Source organism: Papio anubis, chromosome 15, assembly GCF_008728515.1.
Source record: "Papio anubis isolate 15944 chromosome 15, Panubis1.0, whole genome shotgun sequence".
Classification (NCBI taxonomy): Eukaryota; Metazoa; Chordata; class Mammalia; order Primates; family Cercopithecidae; genus Papio; species Papio anubis.
The window spans coordinates 10,953,627-10,973,424 of record NC_044990.1 but is presented as its reverse complement, the minus strand read 5'-3'; the positions used below and the strand labels follow the sequence as shown (position 1 = coordinate 10,973,424).

At 39.0% G+C, this 19,798-nt stretch overlaps 1 protein-coding gene across 4 annotated transcripts in view; it reads right to left on the bottom strand.

The window, feature by feature from the left end:
- Positions 1-19,798, bottom strand: part of FRY (FRY microtubule binding protein) — a 269,947-nt gene that overhangs the window by 217,776 nt on the left and 32,373 nt on the right. For all 4 annotated transcript variants that reach the window (XM_003913738.5, XM_017951077.2, XM_009191743.4 and 1 more), the window contains exon 2: positions 2,824-3,023. In XM_003913738.5, coding sequence (XP_003913787.3) covers positions 2,824-3,023 — 200 coding nt within the window. The remainder of the gene's footprint in view (positions 1-2,823; positions 3,024-19,798) is intronic.

Here is a 19,798-nt window from a genome sequence, read left to right as displayed (position 1 = left end):
ATAGAATTCACCTTAAAAGCACTCTACATACATCAAAAATAACACCTATTGTTGCAGCTACAGGACAAAATGCCAAATGCACATTCACACTTCTAGAATCAGGTGACAAGCCTCTGAATCCATTCACATTTACTGGCCTACAAGTAGGCAAAAATAAGGACAGAAAATTACTAAGCATTTTTCAGCAGACAAGAAAAGAATATGGAACAGAAGCTTACATTTCTGCCAAAAAATCAAAGGGGAATAAAAAGGCCAGAGTTGGGGGCTCATGCCTATAATCCCAGCACTTTGGGAGGCCAAGGTGGGTGGATCACCTGAGGTCAGGAGTTTGAGACCAGGCTGGCCAACATGGTGAAACTCCATCTCTACTGAAAACATAAAAATTAGCTGGGCGTGGTGGCGCACTCTTATAGTCCTAGCTACTAAGGAAGCTGAGGCACAAGAATTAATTGAACCCAGAAAGCCGAGGTTGTGGTGAGCCAAAATTGCGCCACTGCACTGTAGTCTGGGTGATAGAGCAAAAAAATCTCTTTTTATAAAAATCGGTAATACTAAAAACTGATTAGATTCATCTCTTCAGCTAAAAACATCAAGTGTGTCTTCTTGGCCATCAACACCCAGCAGAATCCTTCACTCTAAGCACATAAGGAAGATTTCCTTATGACAAGAACTTACACTTTAAAATTTTTTCTTGTTTGGGGACATTTTAGTTGTATCACAGAGTGGAACAAAAATGTCTACTTCTATGAAAAGAATGCTATGGCACATGTACATTTTTCAGACCTAATCCTTATTCCAAGAAGAAAAAACAAACTCCACGCAAACGAATTCCAACCTGAGTTGAGGGACAAAGTTAAATCCAAACTATTTTACTTCATAAACTCTTAAAAAAACAGTAAACTATTATTTTGGAAACACGGATGGTTCAAAAGGTGTCAGGACCTAGCTGTGTAAGCATCTCTTTGAACTTTCGTACAACTTCACAGCTCCTCAGGAAAATTCATTAGGATACACAATTTCAAAGAGATCAGATCTGTCATTTTTGCACTTTTCTAGGGCTACAGGGTGAAAAGAATCTTTATTGTGCCTCACCACTCTCTCTTTAAACTGATCCACATCCTCCACCAGGGGAGGAGTCTGGGCTGCTTCAGGGGTTGGAGGCTCCAAGGGTCAGCCCTGTTCTGGGCATTGGGACCTTGGATACTTGAAGTGGCTGATTCAAGTTACAGGAGAGTCCTGTGTTGGTTTGTTTTAAGAAGTTAGCAACAGTATCTGCAACAGTGTCTTTACATGAAGACGACCAACGAAAGATTTACAATAAAGTACAGAGGGGTTCAGATGTGGGTTCTGAAGCCACCTAGTTTGAGTTTAAATCAACACTGTGTGACCTTGAGTATTTACTTAACCTTCTCTGTGCCAACTTTCCTCATCTGTAAGCAGGAAATAAGTGCTGTCTACCTAAGGTCACTGCGAAGATTAAACGAGGTAATAAGTTGTGCACAATGCCTAGCACATAGTAACCACACCACAGATATCAGCTATTAGTAGAAGTAAGAGGAGCAGAAACACAGAAACATGAGTGAATGGAAATAAAGGTCCTGTAGTCAGGATGAATTTAGATGATTTAAACTGTAAAAGCAAGAAACATTTCCCATAATTATGGAAATTCAATAAATGAAGAGAATTTTATGAACCGAATGGATAAATGTAACATCCACTGATCTAATAAAAATTTAATTGAGCAAAGTTTGTAACTTTCAGGTAAACACACTTAACAAACGTTTATGAATTCTGATTCCCAAACCCTATGTTGTAATTCTTGTAAAGGTCATTTTTAACAGATGATGGGCATCATCTGTTACATATTTTCAGAGACATGTACTGCAGGCTTAAGAATACTGTATTTAATTATTTTAAGTTATAATTCTGCAAAGCAAACCTCTGATTATCTTCTTATTACCCCAGTAACCTCATAGGAGGTACAAAGTCACGCTTCCCAGAAACAGCTGCATCACTCTGAATTCTTTTCCTTTTATTTTATTGTGTGTGGCCCTGCCAAGGTTAGAAAACAGGTAATCTGAATCTACCAACTGCACTTCCTTCCTTTCTGACTGTCCTTTGGAGAGATTCAGCGCTCTTTAGAGCCCTGTTAGAGCAATTAACGTAAGGCGGACTCATGCCTGCCTTATTTTCTAGCAGAAGCAACTGCAACCCAAGACACTGACATCCAAGGGCATCATGTGTCTAACGAGGGAACTAAAGGTAAGTCAGTCAAGAATGTATTGTCTTTCACGTTTTAGAAATGGAAATGGTGTTTCTGAACGACTCATCAAAACACTTCCTCTGACAATATGGTACCAAGCCCTTAACTTCTCAAACTCAAAGTCCACACAGACACTTGAACAAAATGATTTTTCTTGTCATCTACTTTAAAAACTGGACAAAAGATTTTGCCATATATATAAAATATGTGTATGATATATATACACATATATATATCACAGAGACTCTGAACACAATTTTTCTATGATTGATACTTCTTTGATACTTCCTCTTGTTAAATTATGCTTATTAGTCCCAAATGCAGCAGTGAAGCATGCTACTGAATAGTATTTGCTGAAGATTGTTTTAAAATCCTTGACACTCAAATTGTTTCTCTTAGATCAGGGAACCTAACTATTATCTTTAACACATTACCTATGATATTAAAGAACCTTTACAAACTAGAAGAAAAGCAATCCATCTTTTGTTAGAGTGTTTAAATCTAGTATAACAGCATACAGATGAAGTTTCAAAGAGGCAGGTTCCACGGCATGTACTCACCAGGGGCTCTGCCATAATGATACGAATCTTGCGTTCGGCCTGAGTGGTGAAGTTGACAAATAAACTTTTGAGGACATATTCTCCTGGTTTGCTGTCTGGGTCCACATTGATGGGTAACATGGTTGGCGGCCCTTTCTCCCTGTGCGTGCCAGAAGCAGGTGGAACCGGAGGCTTGATGTAACCGTTGCCAACGGGAGAAGCTGAAAAACAGAATGGGCATTCTTACTGGCTGAAAATAATGTCATAAATATTCAGATGGACTGTGTTAAACCATAAATATCAGGATATGAATCGTATCAAGAAAGGCACACTTAATATTATAACCTGGCCTTATTCTTTGGAAATGGTGTCAGAATTTTATTATTTTCATTATACTATGTTTGTGTTATACCATATTTGGTCATCTCAAAATTCTAGTCACTACATTGCTGTAGGTAAATTATATTGGAAGCACGTACTATAGCTGACCAATCTTACAATACTTAAGATGTTTTTGGCTTATTTTTTGTTCTAGGGAAACAGCAGTCCCATTTAGAAAACGGGTAGAAAAACGTATATGGGAAAAAAAGTGATTTCTTGTCCAGGTTTTCCTCATGGTCAAGAGCTCTCTGTCTTCCATGCTTCGTTCTAATAATGGAAAAGACTCTGGGGTAATTCCTTCCAGAAATCTCCAAGAATCAATTTTCAGAAGCCAAGCTGGTTCTTGCTCTAGAAAGGGATGCACCTCTTGAAAGATACAAGGCTCAGGCAGTGCCCTGTTTGCCATCCAAGGTGTGGATTTAACTTTTCACTCTCACCATCCTTCGGCTCAAGTTGGGACACCTCTGTGCTTCCTTTATAAAATATGTAGGTTCCCCACGAGTACTGTATCTTCAACAGAGGCAGCTCTTAAAGCTCTTGATGAGTGGCCTCTGTTCAGAATGCAACAGAGTCAGACACTGTTTTAATGAGATAGTCGCTAATCTTTTTTTTGAATTCATAAATGCAGTTTCAAGTCTCTACTTTTTACAGTACTTTGATATGTTAAATTCTACCACCCCTCCCATACAAGCCCTTGTAAGATGGTCAGTTATTAATATCCAAAGAAAGAAACGTAAGAGCAAGAGGGCTTAGGATAGAGGCATTGGGAATGCTGAAAACAGGAAGTATACAGTTAAACATAAGTATGTAGTTCTGGGTAACTGGATATGGAGATTAAGGGAAAGAGTCAAGTAAAAAGTGAGTTTCCAGTTTGGACACTGGATTGGATATCAAGAGAATGGTGGTGTCATCAATATTAAAGGCAGAAGAAAGTTCTCCATGAAAGTTGGACACTCTTTTCATAACTACAGATAAATGTAAGGCTTCTCTTGCCTCCTTTCTGTGTCAAGCCAAATTCTGAGGGAGCAGTATAATGTTTTGTTTATTAAATTACGAACATGTCCCCAATGTTACACAGATGGCTCTCCCTCACCTTTCCTACCCTTCCTCTGTAATTCATTTAATCTGACATAATAGTTGAGGAGCCCCTTACATCTGAACGGTCTTTCCAGATCTCAGCTACCACTAAACTGTAAGAATATGGCCTCCTAAGTGACAAAAACATAATAAAATGTCTTGCGTATTATCTCGTTTCCTCTCCATTCCCACTGGCCACATCCTATCCAGGCCCTTGGAGGCCTATGGCTAGATGATTTTAATAGCTTCTTTGCGGACATTATTTCATCTGTTTTCCATATCAAACTAATCTTTCTTTTGCATGGCTTTAATCATAACACGTTTCTGCTCAAAACTTTCAATAGCTCTCAATTACATCATCCAGCCTCAGCACCCTGGCCTGGTTTTGACAGCCTTTAGTAGCTTGCCTCCACACCCTCACTCAAGTCCTGCTGATGCTCTTACTGGCCTGTGAGCACACTGGCCATTTATTCTTCCTTCTTTCTCTTCTGCAGCTCCTTTCCGTTCTTTTCTGCCCATCTCTTCCTCCTCTTCATTCAGAGCCACTTCTAGTCTCATCTCCATAACACCTACCTCCACTAGGCCAGTCCTCATTAGGCCAGTTTCCTTTACAAGAGTTGAACATTTAACCCAAACTGTTCGGTGTTTTGGTTTGTTGTGCATATCCTACATTACCTATGAAAGACTCAAAAGACCGCTGCCAAGTAAAGTAACTATTGATTGGAGACAAGGTTTTGTCTAGGGTCGGTCCTGTAATTAAACCATATACTCTTCTAGCAATATCCCCTAAAAGTTCCCTAATAAGACTGTAGACTCCCAGATGTCATCCGAAGTTCTTTGCACAGATAATACTCAATAAATCTCCTTAAATAACTAACTAAAAATGTCACCTGACTTTATTTCTGCAGGTCTGAAAGGGATTCCTGGGATAGGAACTACATGAGGAGATGCGATATGTCAGAGTCTTTTAAGAAAGGATGCAATAGTTGTGATAGATAGTAGTTTAATGACTTTAAATTAAATGGTAAGGCAAGCAGTGCACTAAAAGGCACTATTGATTCCAAAGGGGCATACTGAAAATCAAATGATGAAAATGAAGTCCTGGCCACTCCTCTGCTTCACCTCCTACTCCCCCAGTGCAGGCACCTTGTGGAAGTAGGACACCTCCCCAATACCAGCTTAGAGAAGGACATAATGTCTCAAGACATCTTCCTCAGGTATCAAAGGCATCGTGCCACAGAACCAGAGACTGGGATATAAACCTCAAATGTCTATTTGGAGTATGACTTTTTATTCTCTTTGGGTTTCCACAGGATTTGATCCATTTCCAGATGCAGCAATAATGGGGTTGATGTAATATATACAGTTATTGCAAGACAAGATCCTTAACTGCATGACTCTGGGGCCTGAAAGTCTTAACTAGAGTGCACACATTTTCATGAGAGTGAAATTTTCATGAGAGGACCTCTGACAGTCCTGCAAGGCTGCATTTTGAACTAGAGAGCTGAAATATAGACACCAGAAAACCTCTCAGACAAATCCTCCATTTAAACGGCTAAAGCGCCAATTCACTGCTATCATAAAAAATATTATTCACCTGTACTTCAAAGCCAGACATCTTTGTGAATACAGAGGTGATATTCAAAAAGATAAAACTGTATGAACAGCCTTATTGAGCTGGAACTATCCCAGCCCAGCAGAGCTCTGTACCAGAGCAGAAAATGATTCAAAGCGGGGTGTCACTCATCAGTCTGAGTTTCAAACACAGATCAACCTAGGCAGCTGGAGATGCAGGAAAGATAATGGGGTAAGTGTACTTAAACTAGGTCCACTTCCAAGTTTCAGAAACCTCTCTTCATCCTACCCTAATTAATTCATGGTAAATCCTAGCCTCAGGATAATTTCAAAAGTAAACATTAGGACATGGCACCTTTCAATACCTGGGTTATTTGGTGACAGTATAGTACAGACCAGCAAATGCACGTTCCCTGGTAGTCAAACTTGAGTCACAAAGTCCACATTGGTGTAAATATTAGAGCATTATCATTAGAAAGAAAAGCATCAGGCCCTCTCACAGCACGTGCTTGTCCTTAATCTATACGTAAGTAAGATCAATTGTCTAGTTTCTAAATTCACAACAGTCTGGAAACAGAAAATTATAAGGGAGGGGATGTAATTTCTATGGGTAGAAATGTTAGTAGCAAAAGGAGAAACAAAATCGCATAATTTAGAAAGTCGCCAGAACTTAAAAATGCAGTTGGCTGAATATGACAGTCTCACTGGCTTGAGGGCTTCGATTGGTGTTACAGTTTATGTTCATTATGAGGACCATAAGTCTCACAGAAAGGTAGAAAAGGTGGGAAAAAGACTAATATCAATTTCCAAAGGTTTCCATTTCAAAAAGATAAAACTAAAAAACTTTTGGTGTATAAAAGGGAAAAATCTGCTGCCTCTAAGAATTGAGCTCTCAAGAATTAAATCTATTCCTTCATAGGTCTGATTTTTAATTGAAATTTATTTTTGATTGGAAAAAAAAACAAAATAAAACATGGATTCGGTACTAGCCACACTGAGGTCCCATTTTCCAGGTTTGCAAATGCAGGCAGTGACTGAATCAACTCCTTTCTACCTAGGGTGCTTTCCTTGCTTTTTATCCAATCCTGCAAGCAAATCCTCCTACCTTTCAGGGTCCAGGTCAGTATGGTTTCCTCCACCTAGCTTGGTCTGGGCCCTGCCAGCCAGTGCCATCCAGCTGCCCTGAGGCTCAGCCTTCTCTTCACGCCGGGTCTCTGGAAATAGGGATCTCTCCCAATGAAAAGATCCTGACAGAATCTTTGTCACATCTTCCCCATCCAAATACTTGTTGAAGAAACAATTGTTCCTGTTGCTTAATTTGTTGTATTAAAAACCCCCACTAAAATTTCTTGCATATAATGAATTTTTAAAAATCTGTTTTTATTTATTTTTAATTGTGGTAAAGTAGACACTATTTACCATCTTAGTCTGTTTTAAGTGTACGGTTCAGTGGCATCCATGTGATGAATTTTTTAGCTCCAACTCCATCAGCCTTTATTCTCCTTTCCTTCATCCTATCTGTCTATCTTCATATAACAGCTCAATTTCTCTAAAAAGTCATTCACACCAGTGCTCCTGTGGTGGGGGCTGGTGTGGAGTGGAGAAAGAAGAGCATCACTCTCACATATTAATTAGTTTTCTAATTATTGAATCCATTTGAAATTTGCCTTCTCTTTATATTTTCTCATTTACATTTTAATCTTGGTTTTAACATGTTCTAATTTTTTTCTCCATTGCCTTCTTTTGTCTTAAATGGGTTTTGTTAATGTTCCTTTATTATTTTTATTCCAAATTCTGTTCCTAATTGGTTTTGTTGGATGGCTTCAGGAAGTGTTTTCTTGTGTTCACTGGGTCTCTATCTTTTATATTAAGCAGGGTCCATTCCTTAAATTATGAGAAGTCTATTTTATAGTTGTGAGGCCCATTCATTTTCCGTTTATTAAATCTATTTCTGGCTGCATGTGATGATCTTTTGAACATGACTATTTTTTCCCCAATTTCACTGACTTATAGCTTAATTTTTAGGCTGGCTGCTCTTAGCTGGTTTAAATCTTCAGTACAATTTCCCTAAGTTACCAACATTTCCAGGGCAGACTACCCTCCTAACTGTAGCACCAATACAAACACCTTCACAGCTCATAGTTCAGCTACATTTTTATTATAACACTGAAATGAAACGAGTGTCATATAAGAGCCCCAGAGGCTAACTGGCATAGATGTTACAGGAAAGCAACTGGTTTTCTCAATCAGATTTTCAGAGAAGTAATACCATCTTTCATTAGAAACTGTTGTTCATTGACTCACTCATTCATCTCAACCAATACTTATTTAATGAGTGCCTAGGCTTCACGCACTGTTCCAGGCACGGGAAGATACTGGTGAACAAAGCGATGGTTCCTGCCTTAATGGAGCTTATGTTGTACTGAGGAGGGGTAACATAATCAGCATTTCATGTGTATACACACACACACAGGTGCACACATACACACAAATACCACACGGTCAGATTGCAATAAATTCTAAAAGAACAAGGAAAAATTAAACAGAGTAAGTGGCTAGAGGGACCTGCTCTTCTCTATCTACAGGCATTCAGGTGCTACAGTCTACGGCTGCTGCAGGAAGGAACGAATGCTATGTGTATTCTCGGTGTCTAAGAAAATCCAGGCACACATGGCTTGGGCAGGATCTCCTTTCCTGATCCATGCATTTGACCTGCCCCATATCTGTGTGTCAGTTACCGTGGAGATGAGACTTTTAACCAGCCTGTGAAGGGCATGAACGAAAATGCTCAATGAGCACACTGCTTCCCCATCTTCCTCCAAAAAGTACTCCACTCCTCAGGAAGCAGAGATGTTTGGCCTGCTTTTTCACCAGCTTGCAAAGACAGACAAGCACAGAGCTAATTTTTCAAAACACGCATTGCTTTTACTGATGCTCCCATTACTGGAATTTTACCCAGAGTATTTGAAATAAAAAATGGCTTCCTTTTTCTTTTAATTGCTCCCGGGATTATATGTAGTAACCAAATATTCAAAGTAGTACTCTTCCTAGAAAGGTGATCTGATTAAACAACTTAACTTTATAGAGACTGATGTAACCTTATCTTTCAACAAAGGAGTAAATTATGAGATTTCTTTGTTCATAGTTGTACATAAATTATTCTTTCTGCCGGTTCTCAATACTTCATTCATTTCTCGGGTTCTGAAGGCAAACCCTGTTAGTAACCAAGAGCTGGGATCTTTCTTTAGGACCACACTTTCCCTCTCAAATGCCTTTTCTCCTAAGACTTAATTTGTTTACTGGCAGTACAGGAACATTTCATAAAACATAAACCAAGTATGACGCAGCTTCTTTGCGAACATGTCACAATGTGTATAGAGCAATAACAAATTGTCCATTAAAGCAAGTATGAGGGAACTTAAGAAATGGCATGTAAAAAGGTACTGCAAATACTCAAATGGCCAGAAACCCTGAAAGTCATGTAAAGTAAATTAGGATAAAAAAAAAAGAAAACAACCAAACATAACAGAAAGAATTATTTTCTTCTGAAGAATATTAAGAAATAGAAAATGTTGAGACAAGAAAAAACAATTAGTTTCAGCAACACACAAAGATTGCTTAACAAAGTGATCGATGATTCTTAAATAATTACTTATTTTAAAGTGGGCCAACAAAAGAATATCATGTAAAAAAAATACCGAAAAACAATTTTTGCATTGGAAGAAAAGTATATCCAAAGGCAGGCAAAATTAATTTCTGTTTAACTTCCATAAAATTCTGATAACGTGAAATATACCTCCCATTTTTATGGATTGCATACATTCCTCCTTTTACATACACTTTAGTTCTCCTACAGTTCTCACGTTGTGTTCCTTCACGTTTCAGAATCTACATGATATCTCTAGATGAATTAGTATCTTTAATTCTTAAAATAATCCTAGAAGGCTGATCTCCCTTTTACAGATAAGACCATGCAGGTTCAGAGAGGTTAAGTGACTTGTCTAAGGTTACGGAGTGGTCAACTCAGGACCTGACCCATGAATGTGACGACGTTATCTTGTGAGCTTCCCATATCGCCCTGTCTTTTATTTTTTAAATATATTTTTGTTTTTAAAAAATAATTTTTATTTTGTTTTGTTAACAGAAGATCTACTCTCTTACCACATTTTAAAGTGTATATTATTGTTAGGCTATGCGTACAATTGTATAGCAGATCATTAGAGCTTATACATTTTGCTTAACTAAAACTTTATAACCATCGATTAGCAACACCCAATTTTCCTGTCCCCCTGCCCCAGGCAACCACCATTCTATGTTTGGGTTCCATTAACCTACCCATTTTAGATACTGCATATCCATGGAATCACGCTCGTATATTTAGAAAATCCCATCATCTCAGCCCCAAATCTCCTTAAGCTGATAAGCAACTTCAGCAAAGTCTCAGGATACAAAATCAATGTGCAAAAATCACAAGCATTCCTATACACCAATAACAGACAGAGAGCCAAATCATGAGTGAACTCCCAGTCACAACTGCCACAAAGAGAATAAAATACCTAGGAATTCAACTTATAAGGGATGTGAAGGACCTCTTCAAGGAGAACTACAAACCACTGCTCAATGAAATAAAAGAGGACACAAACAAATGGAAGAACATTTCATGCTCATGGATAGGAAGAATTATATCGTGAAAATGGCCGTACTGCCCAAGGTAATTCATAGATTCAATGCCATCCCCATCAAGCTACCAATGACTTTCTTCACAGAATTGGAAAAACTACTTTAAATTTCATATGGAACCAAAAAAAGAGCCCGCATACCCAAGATAATCCTAAGCAAAAAGAACAAAGCTGGAGGCATCATGTTACCTAACTTCAAACTCTACTACAAGGCTACAGTAACCAAAACAGCATGGTAGTGGTACCAAAACAGATATATAGACCAATGGAACAGAACAGAGCCCTCAGAAATAACACCACACATCTACAACCATCTAATCTTTGACAAACCTGACAAAAACAAGCAATGGGGAAAGGATTCCCTATTTAATAAGTGGTGCTGGGAAAACTGGCTAGCCATATGTAGAAAGCTGAAACTGGATCCCTTCCTTATGCCTTATACAAAAATTAATTCAAGATGGATTAAAGACTTAAATGTAAGACCTAACACCATAAAAACCCTAGAAGAAAACCTAGGCAATACCGTTCAGGACATAGGCATGGGCAAAGATTTCATGACTAAAACACCAAAGCAATGGCAACAAAAGCCAAAATAGACAAATGACATCTAATTAAACTAAAGAGCTTCTGCACAGTAAAAGAAACTATCATCAGAGTGAACAGGCAAGCTCCAGAATGGGAGAAAATTTTTGCAATCTACCCATCTGACAAAGAACTTAACAAATTTACAATAAAAAGACAACCCCATCAAAAAGTGGGCAAAAGATATGAACAGACACATCTCAAAAGAAGACATTTATGATGTCAACAGACATACCAAAAAATGCTTATCATCACTGGTCATCACAGAAATGCAAATCAAAACCACAATGAGATACCAGCTCACGCCTGTTAGAATGGCGATCATTCAAAAGTCAGGAAACAACAGATGCTGGAGAGGATGTGGAGAAATAGGAATGCTTTTACACTGTTGGTGGGAGTGTAAATTAGTTCAACCATTGTGGAAAACAGTGTAGCGATTCCTCAAGGATCTAGAACTAGAAATACCATTTGACCCAGCAATCCCATGATTGTATATACCCAAAGGATTATAAATCATCCTACTATAAGGACACATGCAAACGTATGTTTATTGCGGCATTATTCACAATAGCAAAGACTTGGAACCAACCCAAACGTCATCAGTGATAGACTGGATTAAGAAAATGTAGCACATATACACCATGGAATACTATTCAGCCATAAAAAAGGATGAGTTCATGTCCTTTGCAGGGACATGATGAAGCTGGAAACCGTCATTCTAACCAAACTATCACAAGGACAGAAAACCAAACACTGCATGTTCTCACTCACAGGTGGGAGCTGAACAATGACAACACATGGACACAGGGTGGGGAACATCACACACTGGGGCCTGTCAGGGTTGGGGGGCTGGGGGAGGGATAGCATTAGGAGAAATACCTAATGTAAATGACGAGTTGATGGGTGCGGCAAACCACCATGGCACATTATACCTATGTAACAAACCTGCACGTTGTGCACATGTACCCTAGAACTTCAAGTATAATACACCGGGGCCTGTCGTGGGGTGGGGGGAGGGGGGAGGGATAGCATTAGGAGATATACCTAATGTAAATGACGAGTTAATGGGTGCAGGACACCAACAAGGCACATGGATACATACGTAACAAACCTGCAGGTTGTGCACATGTACCCTACAACTTAAAGTATAATAATAAAAAAAGGAAAAAAAAGTATAATAAAAAAATAAGTGGAATCATGCAATATTTGTCCTTGTGTGACTGGTTTACTTCACTTAGCATAATGTCTTCACAGTTCATTTGTATTGTTGCAGATGAACAACATGGCAGGATTTCCTTTCTTGTTAAGGCTGAATAATATCCCATTGTATGTATATACCACAGTTTCTGTATCCATTCCTCATTCGCTGGTATAGTGGTATTACACCATTCCCAGACTGTCTTTTAAAACCAATCAGCCGCCTATGTTGAAGACTGTCCCCTTACCCATAGGCTTTGCTCTGGCGTAAGCTAGTTTTGGGACTTCAGGGGATGACAAAACACAACATAAACGTTGTAATTTGGAGAATGGGGTTTCCTATGGTTAGAATAGTTGCACACTTTCTGGAAAGACTAACATATCCTTAGGCCATGAAGGTCTCTTCCTCTGGGTTCTCTGCCCTCGTGAATGAAAATGCACTTTTTAGACATTAGAAAGACTTTGGGAAAGGCTAGGAGTACAAAAAAGAATTGAACATATGGGCCAGGTGCGGTGGCTCATACCTGTAATCCCAGCACTTTGGGAGGCCGAGACGGGCAAATCACGAGGTCAGCAGATCGAGACCATCCTGGCTAACACAGTGAAACTCCGTCTCTACTAAAAACACACAAAAAAAGCCGGGCGTGGTGGCAGGCGCCTGTAGTACCAGCTACTCGGGAGGCTGAGGCAGGAGAATGGCGTGAACCTGGGAGGCGGAGCTTGCAGTGAGCCGAGATCGCGCCACTGCACTCTAGCCTGGGCGACAGAGTGAGACTCTGTCTCAAAATTGAACATGGAGGACCCATAAAAATACATGAGATCTGATTAATGACACACATACCTTAGAAAGACCCAGAGACTATTCTTTCCTAGATACACTGATGACATAAATTTTAACTGCCTATTATCCTAACAAAGAGCAAATCTACTTGAAGGCACAGTTCTCTGCTTACTTCAATTTATGTTCTCTCAAAAAACCATTTTTGTCTCTGGTCTCCCCAGACTGAATACCTTGGAGAGAGTGAAGCAGTTCAACAGAGGAAAGTTAGCATCAAGTGTCTGCCCTGTTTTCTTTTCTCTCTTCCTCTGCCTTCCAGTATTTTATCTGAGAGAAATGACAGTAACATTTCAGTGATTTCCTTTATAAATGTCTGTCATCTGCTAAGATGAGATTACATGGACGTTCCCCTGATTTTCAAAGTAGGTACTGTCATCAGAGCCTGAAAGAATGTCTGCCAAGATCCGTGTGCAAAGGAAGATGAGGTTACACTGACATTTCAAGGTCCTTTCTCACCAAAAGGAGATCGAATAACCTGCTAGAGGCAGGATAATCCTGAATTTCAACTTCCTTTTTCTCCCTAAGAGAAGTGACCAACTGCTCTCATTCACATGTCCTTTACTGGCTCTCCTTTTTTCATTTTCTTCTCTTTTCTAAGTTCTTCTTCTACTCGCTCATTTTATGCCACAAAATATCATTAATGTGAACTCTACAAATTCAAAATGTGTAGATTATTTGGACAAGACCTTGAGTTTTTAAATCTTAATTTCAAAAAAATATCTGCTGACTTACAATTTGAATTACTGGTGCTCAGTCTTTAGCACATCACAGTCACCTGAAAGGCTGGACACCTCCTACCCCAATTCAGTGTCAGAGTCTGGGGTGAGACTGGAAAGTCTGCATTTCTAACCAGTCCCCAGGTGATACTGGTGCTGCTGCCCTGGGACCCACACACTGACACCACTGATGAAAATAAATAGAAAGGAAAAGGAGGGCAATTTAATCAGTTAATACAATTGTTTCTAATCTTATCTGCCTATAGAAAAACTGATATGCTTCATTAACTCCAACAAAGTTAACATTTTTGTAAGTAAAATATAGTGGAAAGAACACTGAGCTCAGAGTCAAAGGTCTAAGCTCGAATGTGGCTCTCAGTGACTTTAGGGAAGAAACTTGGACAACTGGGTTTCAGTGTCCTTACCTGTTATTCTTAAAAAACCTAGGTGAGATTGTCCTTTCGACCTCTACTATTCTATGAAATATACAAGTACGCAGTGAAAATGTATGAAAACATCATTTGTTCAATATCTCTACAGTGTGAACACTTAATAATTAATATCTTGCCTTCCCTTAAATTAATATGAATTAGGGAGATTCTATCATCTATCCTCTCTACAGAGTAAAGCTTTACCAATAATCCTGACCTTTCCAGTTGTATCTTCGCTTCTCTGGTTTCATTAAATTTTAAGCCTGGAAACTCCCTAAACTGCAGGCAGACAGTGGGGAAGCCGGTCTTTATTCCTACCTGTAAACTCATGACTTTTGTTTACATTTTAAAAAAAAGTGTACTGAAAGTCTGCCTTGTGTCTAAACTAACCCCATGTTAGGCCTAGTCTCTGTTCTGGGCCATGGAGTAGGTGGACACTGTGGAATAGGTGACATTTGACCCAGGTCTTAAAGGACAGGTAGGATTCTGATAGGTAGAGAAGAGAAAGGGGCAACTCAGGCAAATGGAACGGCACGGCAGGTACACAGAGGCGTCTGCCAAGTGTCCCTTCTCACCCCCTCCTCCTGTCACCCTCCTAGCACACATCCCTGGTCTTAGTATATCTGTTCAAATTTGTCTTCACCAAGGAACTATAGAGTCCTCAAAAACAATACTATCTCTTGTCTTTATCCCAAGCACTTAGCACCGTGCATGGCACAATTAAGTAAATGACTGTGCTCACTTAATATTTGTGGACCTGAACCCAACCAATTCTAAAATACAGTATTTGCATAGATGAAGTAAAGAAGAGCGTATATGAAAAATTTAATAAACTCTTCAGTCCTATAAAAATGTAGTTTTTAAAATATTTATTAGTATTAGAACTAAGGTCTTAAATGGCAAACCAATGAATGTGAACTTTATTTGGAGGGTCATTGGGAGCCAGTGGGTTTCTGGAAAGAATGCTGATCTCATGTTACTGTGTAAACTGCAAGAAAAAGCGGCTTCTTGGGAGGACAACACAAACTAAAAGACGACTGCACCTACCATGAGAAGACTAATGAAGGTGGGAACCTATCTGGTGCCTGTTAAAACAGAAAAAAAGATCCCACATCTTACACAGACAGACCTGCAACTTGTTATGATGATTAAGGTGCTGAAGAAGTGGTTTTAGAACACTGACTCTAGGAGCTTTCTCAAAATCCCCAGCCTGTAGCAATATATTGGTCAGAGTTCTTGTACCCACACACTGAAAACTGTTAGGGATGTATACCTGGGAGTGACACAGTTCTACTCTATCATAGTAATAGAACAGATATGACTTTGGAATATAACCTATGACCAGGGGGAACTGTACATTGCCCTGTGACCACATTCATCATGCTTTCAAAACATTAGAGCTAATGTGCATTCATAAGAGACAACGCAGATATAGGACAAGTTAATGTTACCACCATAAGGAAGCAAAATAGCTAATCCAGAAGTAGGTTCGTTCTGTAGGAAAACTGTACCAGTTTCTACAGGTCAAGGGAAGAGATAAAACAACCAAATGTAATACGTGGACCTTGTCTGAACCCTGATTTAAGCAAACCTGATTTAAGCAAAAAAAGTCTTGTTAAAAGACTTTAGGATTATAAAAAACTTGAGTACGGACTGGATATTAGGTGATAGCAAAGAATCACGGTCAATTTTGCTAGATGTGATAATAGTATTGAGGGTAGATGAGAAAATATCTCTGTTTCCTAGAATGCATACTGATTATATGGAGTTCAATGAAATGATGTCTACATTTGATTCATAATACTTTAACAAAGAGAAACAAGGGCTAGACATGGTATCTTATACCTCTAATCCTAGCACTTTGGGAGGCCTAGATAGGACGATCACTTGAGGCCAAGAGTTTGAGACCAGTCTGGGCAACACAGTGAGACCCCAACTCTACCAAAATAAATTTAAAGGTTAGCTGAGCATAGTAGCACGCATCTGCAGTCTTAACTACTGGGAGGCTGAGATGGGAGGGCCGCTTGAGCCAGGAATTCAAGGATGCATTGAGCTATGATTGCACCACTGCACTCCAGCCTGGGCAACAGAGTGAGACTTTCTCTAAAAAAATTTTTTTTGGCTGGGCACAGTGGCTCATGCTTGTAATCCAAGCACTTTGAGAGGCGCAGACAGGAGGACTGCCTGAGCTCAGGAGTTCGAGACCAGCCTGGGGAACATGGTGAAACCCTATCTCTACTAAAATACAAAAAACCAGTCAGGCGTGGTGGGGGGCGCCTGTAATCCCAGCTACTCAGGAGGCTGAGGCATGAGAACTGCTTGAACCCAGGAGGCAGAGGTCGCAGTGAGCTGAGATTGTGCCACTGCACTCCAGCCTGGGCAATGAAGTAAAACTCTGTCTTAAAAAAAAAAAAAAAATGTTTGGTATAAATGTTTGTTTTTTTTTAATTAGAACGAAAGAATAAAGGTACAAATAAACCAAACATGACTAAATCTTGATAACTGTAGAATTTGAGTGATGGCAATATGTTACATATTATCCTAATTTTTTTCTCCTTTTGGGTTTAACACTTCATAATAAATTTTTTTAAAAGATAAGACTCACTTACAAAAAGTTTCCTATATCTTACAATGGCAGTAATAAAGGAATGCCATCTTAGAACCTCAATTTGAAAAATAAATGACTATATTAAAAAATTGAACACCACTGCAATTCAGATTCGATCACATAGGTTTGAGTAACTGAACTGTCTGCATAACTGAACGTTGGCCTGAGTATTTACATGCATAACACACAGCAAGGATGAGTGGAGGTGTCATTTACAGAGGCATCTTTTCTCATCTGACCTGATTACAGTCCTTTCAGAACTATTTATGCTTCAAAAGACTATGAGTGTGATCAATTAATCAAATCATTAAATAAAGAATTTTCATCAAGACCTTCGTATAAGGCATTCTGCAAAGTTCTGTGGAGAATATGAAAATAGATTCAAAAAGACAGTTTGAAAGATTTTTGAAGTTTAATCTATTCAGTTACACTATACCCAGGTCAAACAGTCAATGGATGAGCACAGGAATTTAGGAGAGTATTTATTCACTAATTTGTTCATTTATTCACATACTGACTATTTACTGAAGGCCCACTGTACTTGGGGTATTGGGCTATCTGCTGGGGGAACAAAATAGGCATGGCTCGTAGCCTCACACAGCTGACAGTGTGGAGGGAGAGAGGCATCATAGAATAAAAGCACACAGGACTATAACTGCAAAGTGAGAAGTGCTACAAAGGCTGCTGCAGGAGAGATGCAGGGGGGAACATATCTGTGATTGTGGGGGTTGGGGCAGGACTTTGGGATAGTGACACTCAAGCTGAGAACTAGAAATAACTGATGATAGAGACGGTCAGAGAAACCTTCAAAGTGGAAGAGAACTGGGGCAGAGGGGTTGTAGGAATTTATGAATGGTCGGGGGAATGTCATGATGGCTCACATGCTCACTTCCTTCTAGGTTTATGAGAGTCTGTTCTGGCCAGCCACTCCTCGGTACTCCCCTCTGCTAACAGTTTGTATCATCTTTACTGTCATCCAGAGTTCTGGCTGCCTCTTGACATATTATATATGCAAATCCTATCTGTCTTCCCCACTACACTTAACTGCAACAAGGTCAAGGAATTTGCTTTATTCCTCCTGTAGCATCACCTTCTAGCACAGTGCTAGGCTTAATACCAAGTACTCAACAAATATTTATTGCTTTAAGGAGTAAGGAAGTGTTAAGATGTAAAAGGTCATGCATTGTCTCCAGCTTAGAAACCTTACGTTCAACCTGCGACTCACATCAGAACTACCAGGAGAGCTCTTTCTGCAACCAAGCAATACGCTGACAAATAAAGCACCAATATGCTCAGGAGTAGAATATTATGTCAAGGATGACAGCATGTCATTTCTGCTGAGAATGTGACTAAGGGTATGTTGGGAATGCCTAGCTGTTGGAATCTTTAAAGCAAAGTTTGTTAAAATGCAGATTCTGACCCATTACTGGATCATGAAACTAACTCGGTGGGTGCTGACCAGCCTGAATTTGATGAAACAGAGCAGAAAACAGGAGAAGAGAAAATAGCAGATTGGTGGCATCCTGCACAGTGAGGAGGGAAGCACTGTTTCACAAAGCTGTTTTTTTTAAGACTCTGTGTCTACAGATATGTATGTGTGTGAGTTCTGGGTCACAATGCAAAGTGTGTTTCTTACTGTGAGTCACAGTTAAAAGGCTCTGGAGACTGAGGAGCTAGTAGTCATTCCCAGACTGTTATCTGGGCATTAGACCGAGCCCTGCCAGAAACGACAAACCAGCTTCTTGAGCTACTTTATAAGAATCATATTTAAGTCAAACACCAAGGGCAAGAGAAGAACACCATGTGATGTTTTCTGCAGCTGAATTGGCAAGCGCATTACACAGGGACCCAACATAAAGGGACACTGAAGTCTATGCAGACTGGACGTGGCGGGGGGGGGGGGTCTGCCACAAGGACAGTGCCAGCAACTGCCATCTTTTGACAAATAAACGTTGCAAATTAAAGTTATAGCTGTTCCCCTCCAGGGTCCCCTTGCGGATTACATGATGCAGGGGTGACTTGAAGGACAGTCTAATCTTACAGGTGTCTTTGTTAATATAATATGCATTATACTATAAAATTATATATGTATACACAAGTACAATATACATTATAGTATTCATTCTATTATAAAGTATATACACATACGTATGTATATACTAACATACATATGCATTATGAAATATATGTGATGATATATATTTCCATTATAAAATATATATGGTAACTATATACAGTTCCAAGATATATAGCAAGCAAAGGGCTTCCAGTACACTGTTTACAACAGAAGCTCAATAAACATTTGTTCAATGAGTTAAGTGAATAAGTGAAATCTTTTTCAGTTTTGTTGGTGTTTGATTTGATCATGTAAATATTTATTGAATTCTTGGTTCATATGGGCTTATTCATTTAGATACCGGCTCATTTAAAAAAGTTTTAGGTTTTATTAAATTCTTAAATGGTTATGGAAATGTACAGAGGTAAAATTCACTTAATACATGCTCACCAGAAATTTATAATCTAAGATGGCGATAAATCTACCAATTCAGAGAAGCAGATTCGTTGCTTCTGATGCCTTTATAGTAAAGTTTAATACCTAAAATTTTTACCAACTGTACTATAAAGTTAACTTTACTATAAACTTTATTATGAGCAAGAAAGGCAATGAGTGAAAAAGGAGTTGACATGTTCACGAGACTGTGTGAGTGCTCTGTTCAGCCAAAATACACTAATGGTCAGTAACATCTCCAAGGGATACCATATAATAGAAATATTAAGCATTTCATATGAGTCCTATAATGATGCAACCTTTTCCAAATACCTGGAACCATAAATTTTATCATTTATCTTGTATGCTTGTTATACACTAAAAAAAATTCCTTGGGAGGAAAAAAAATGTTCTCTAATGCACA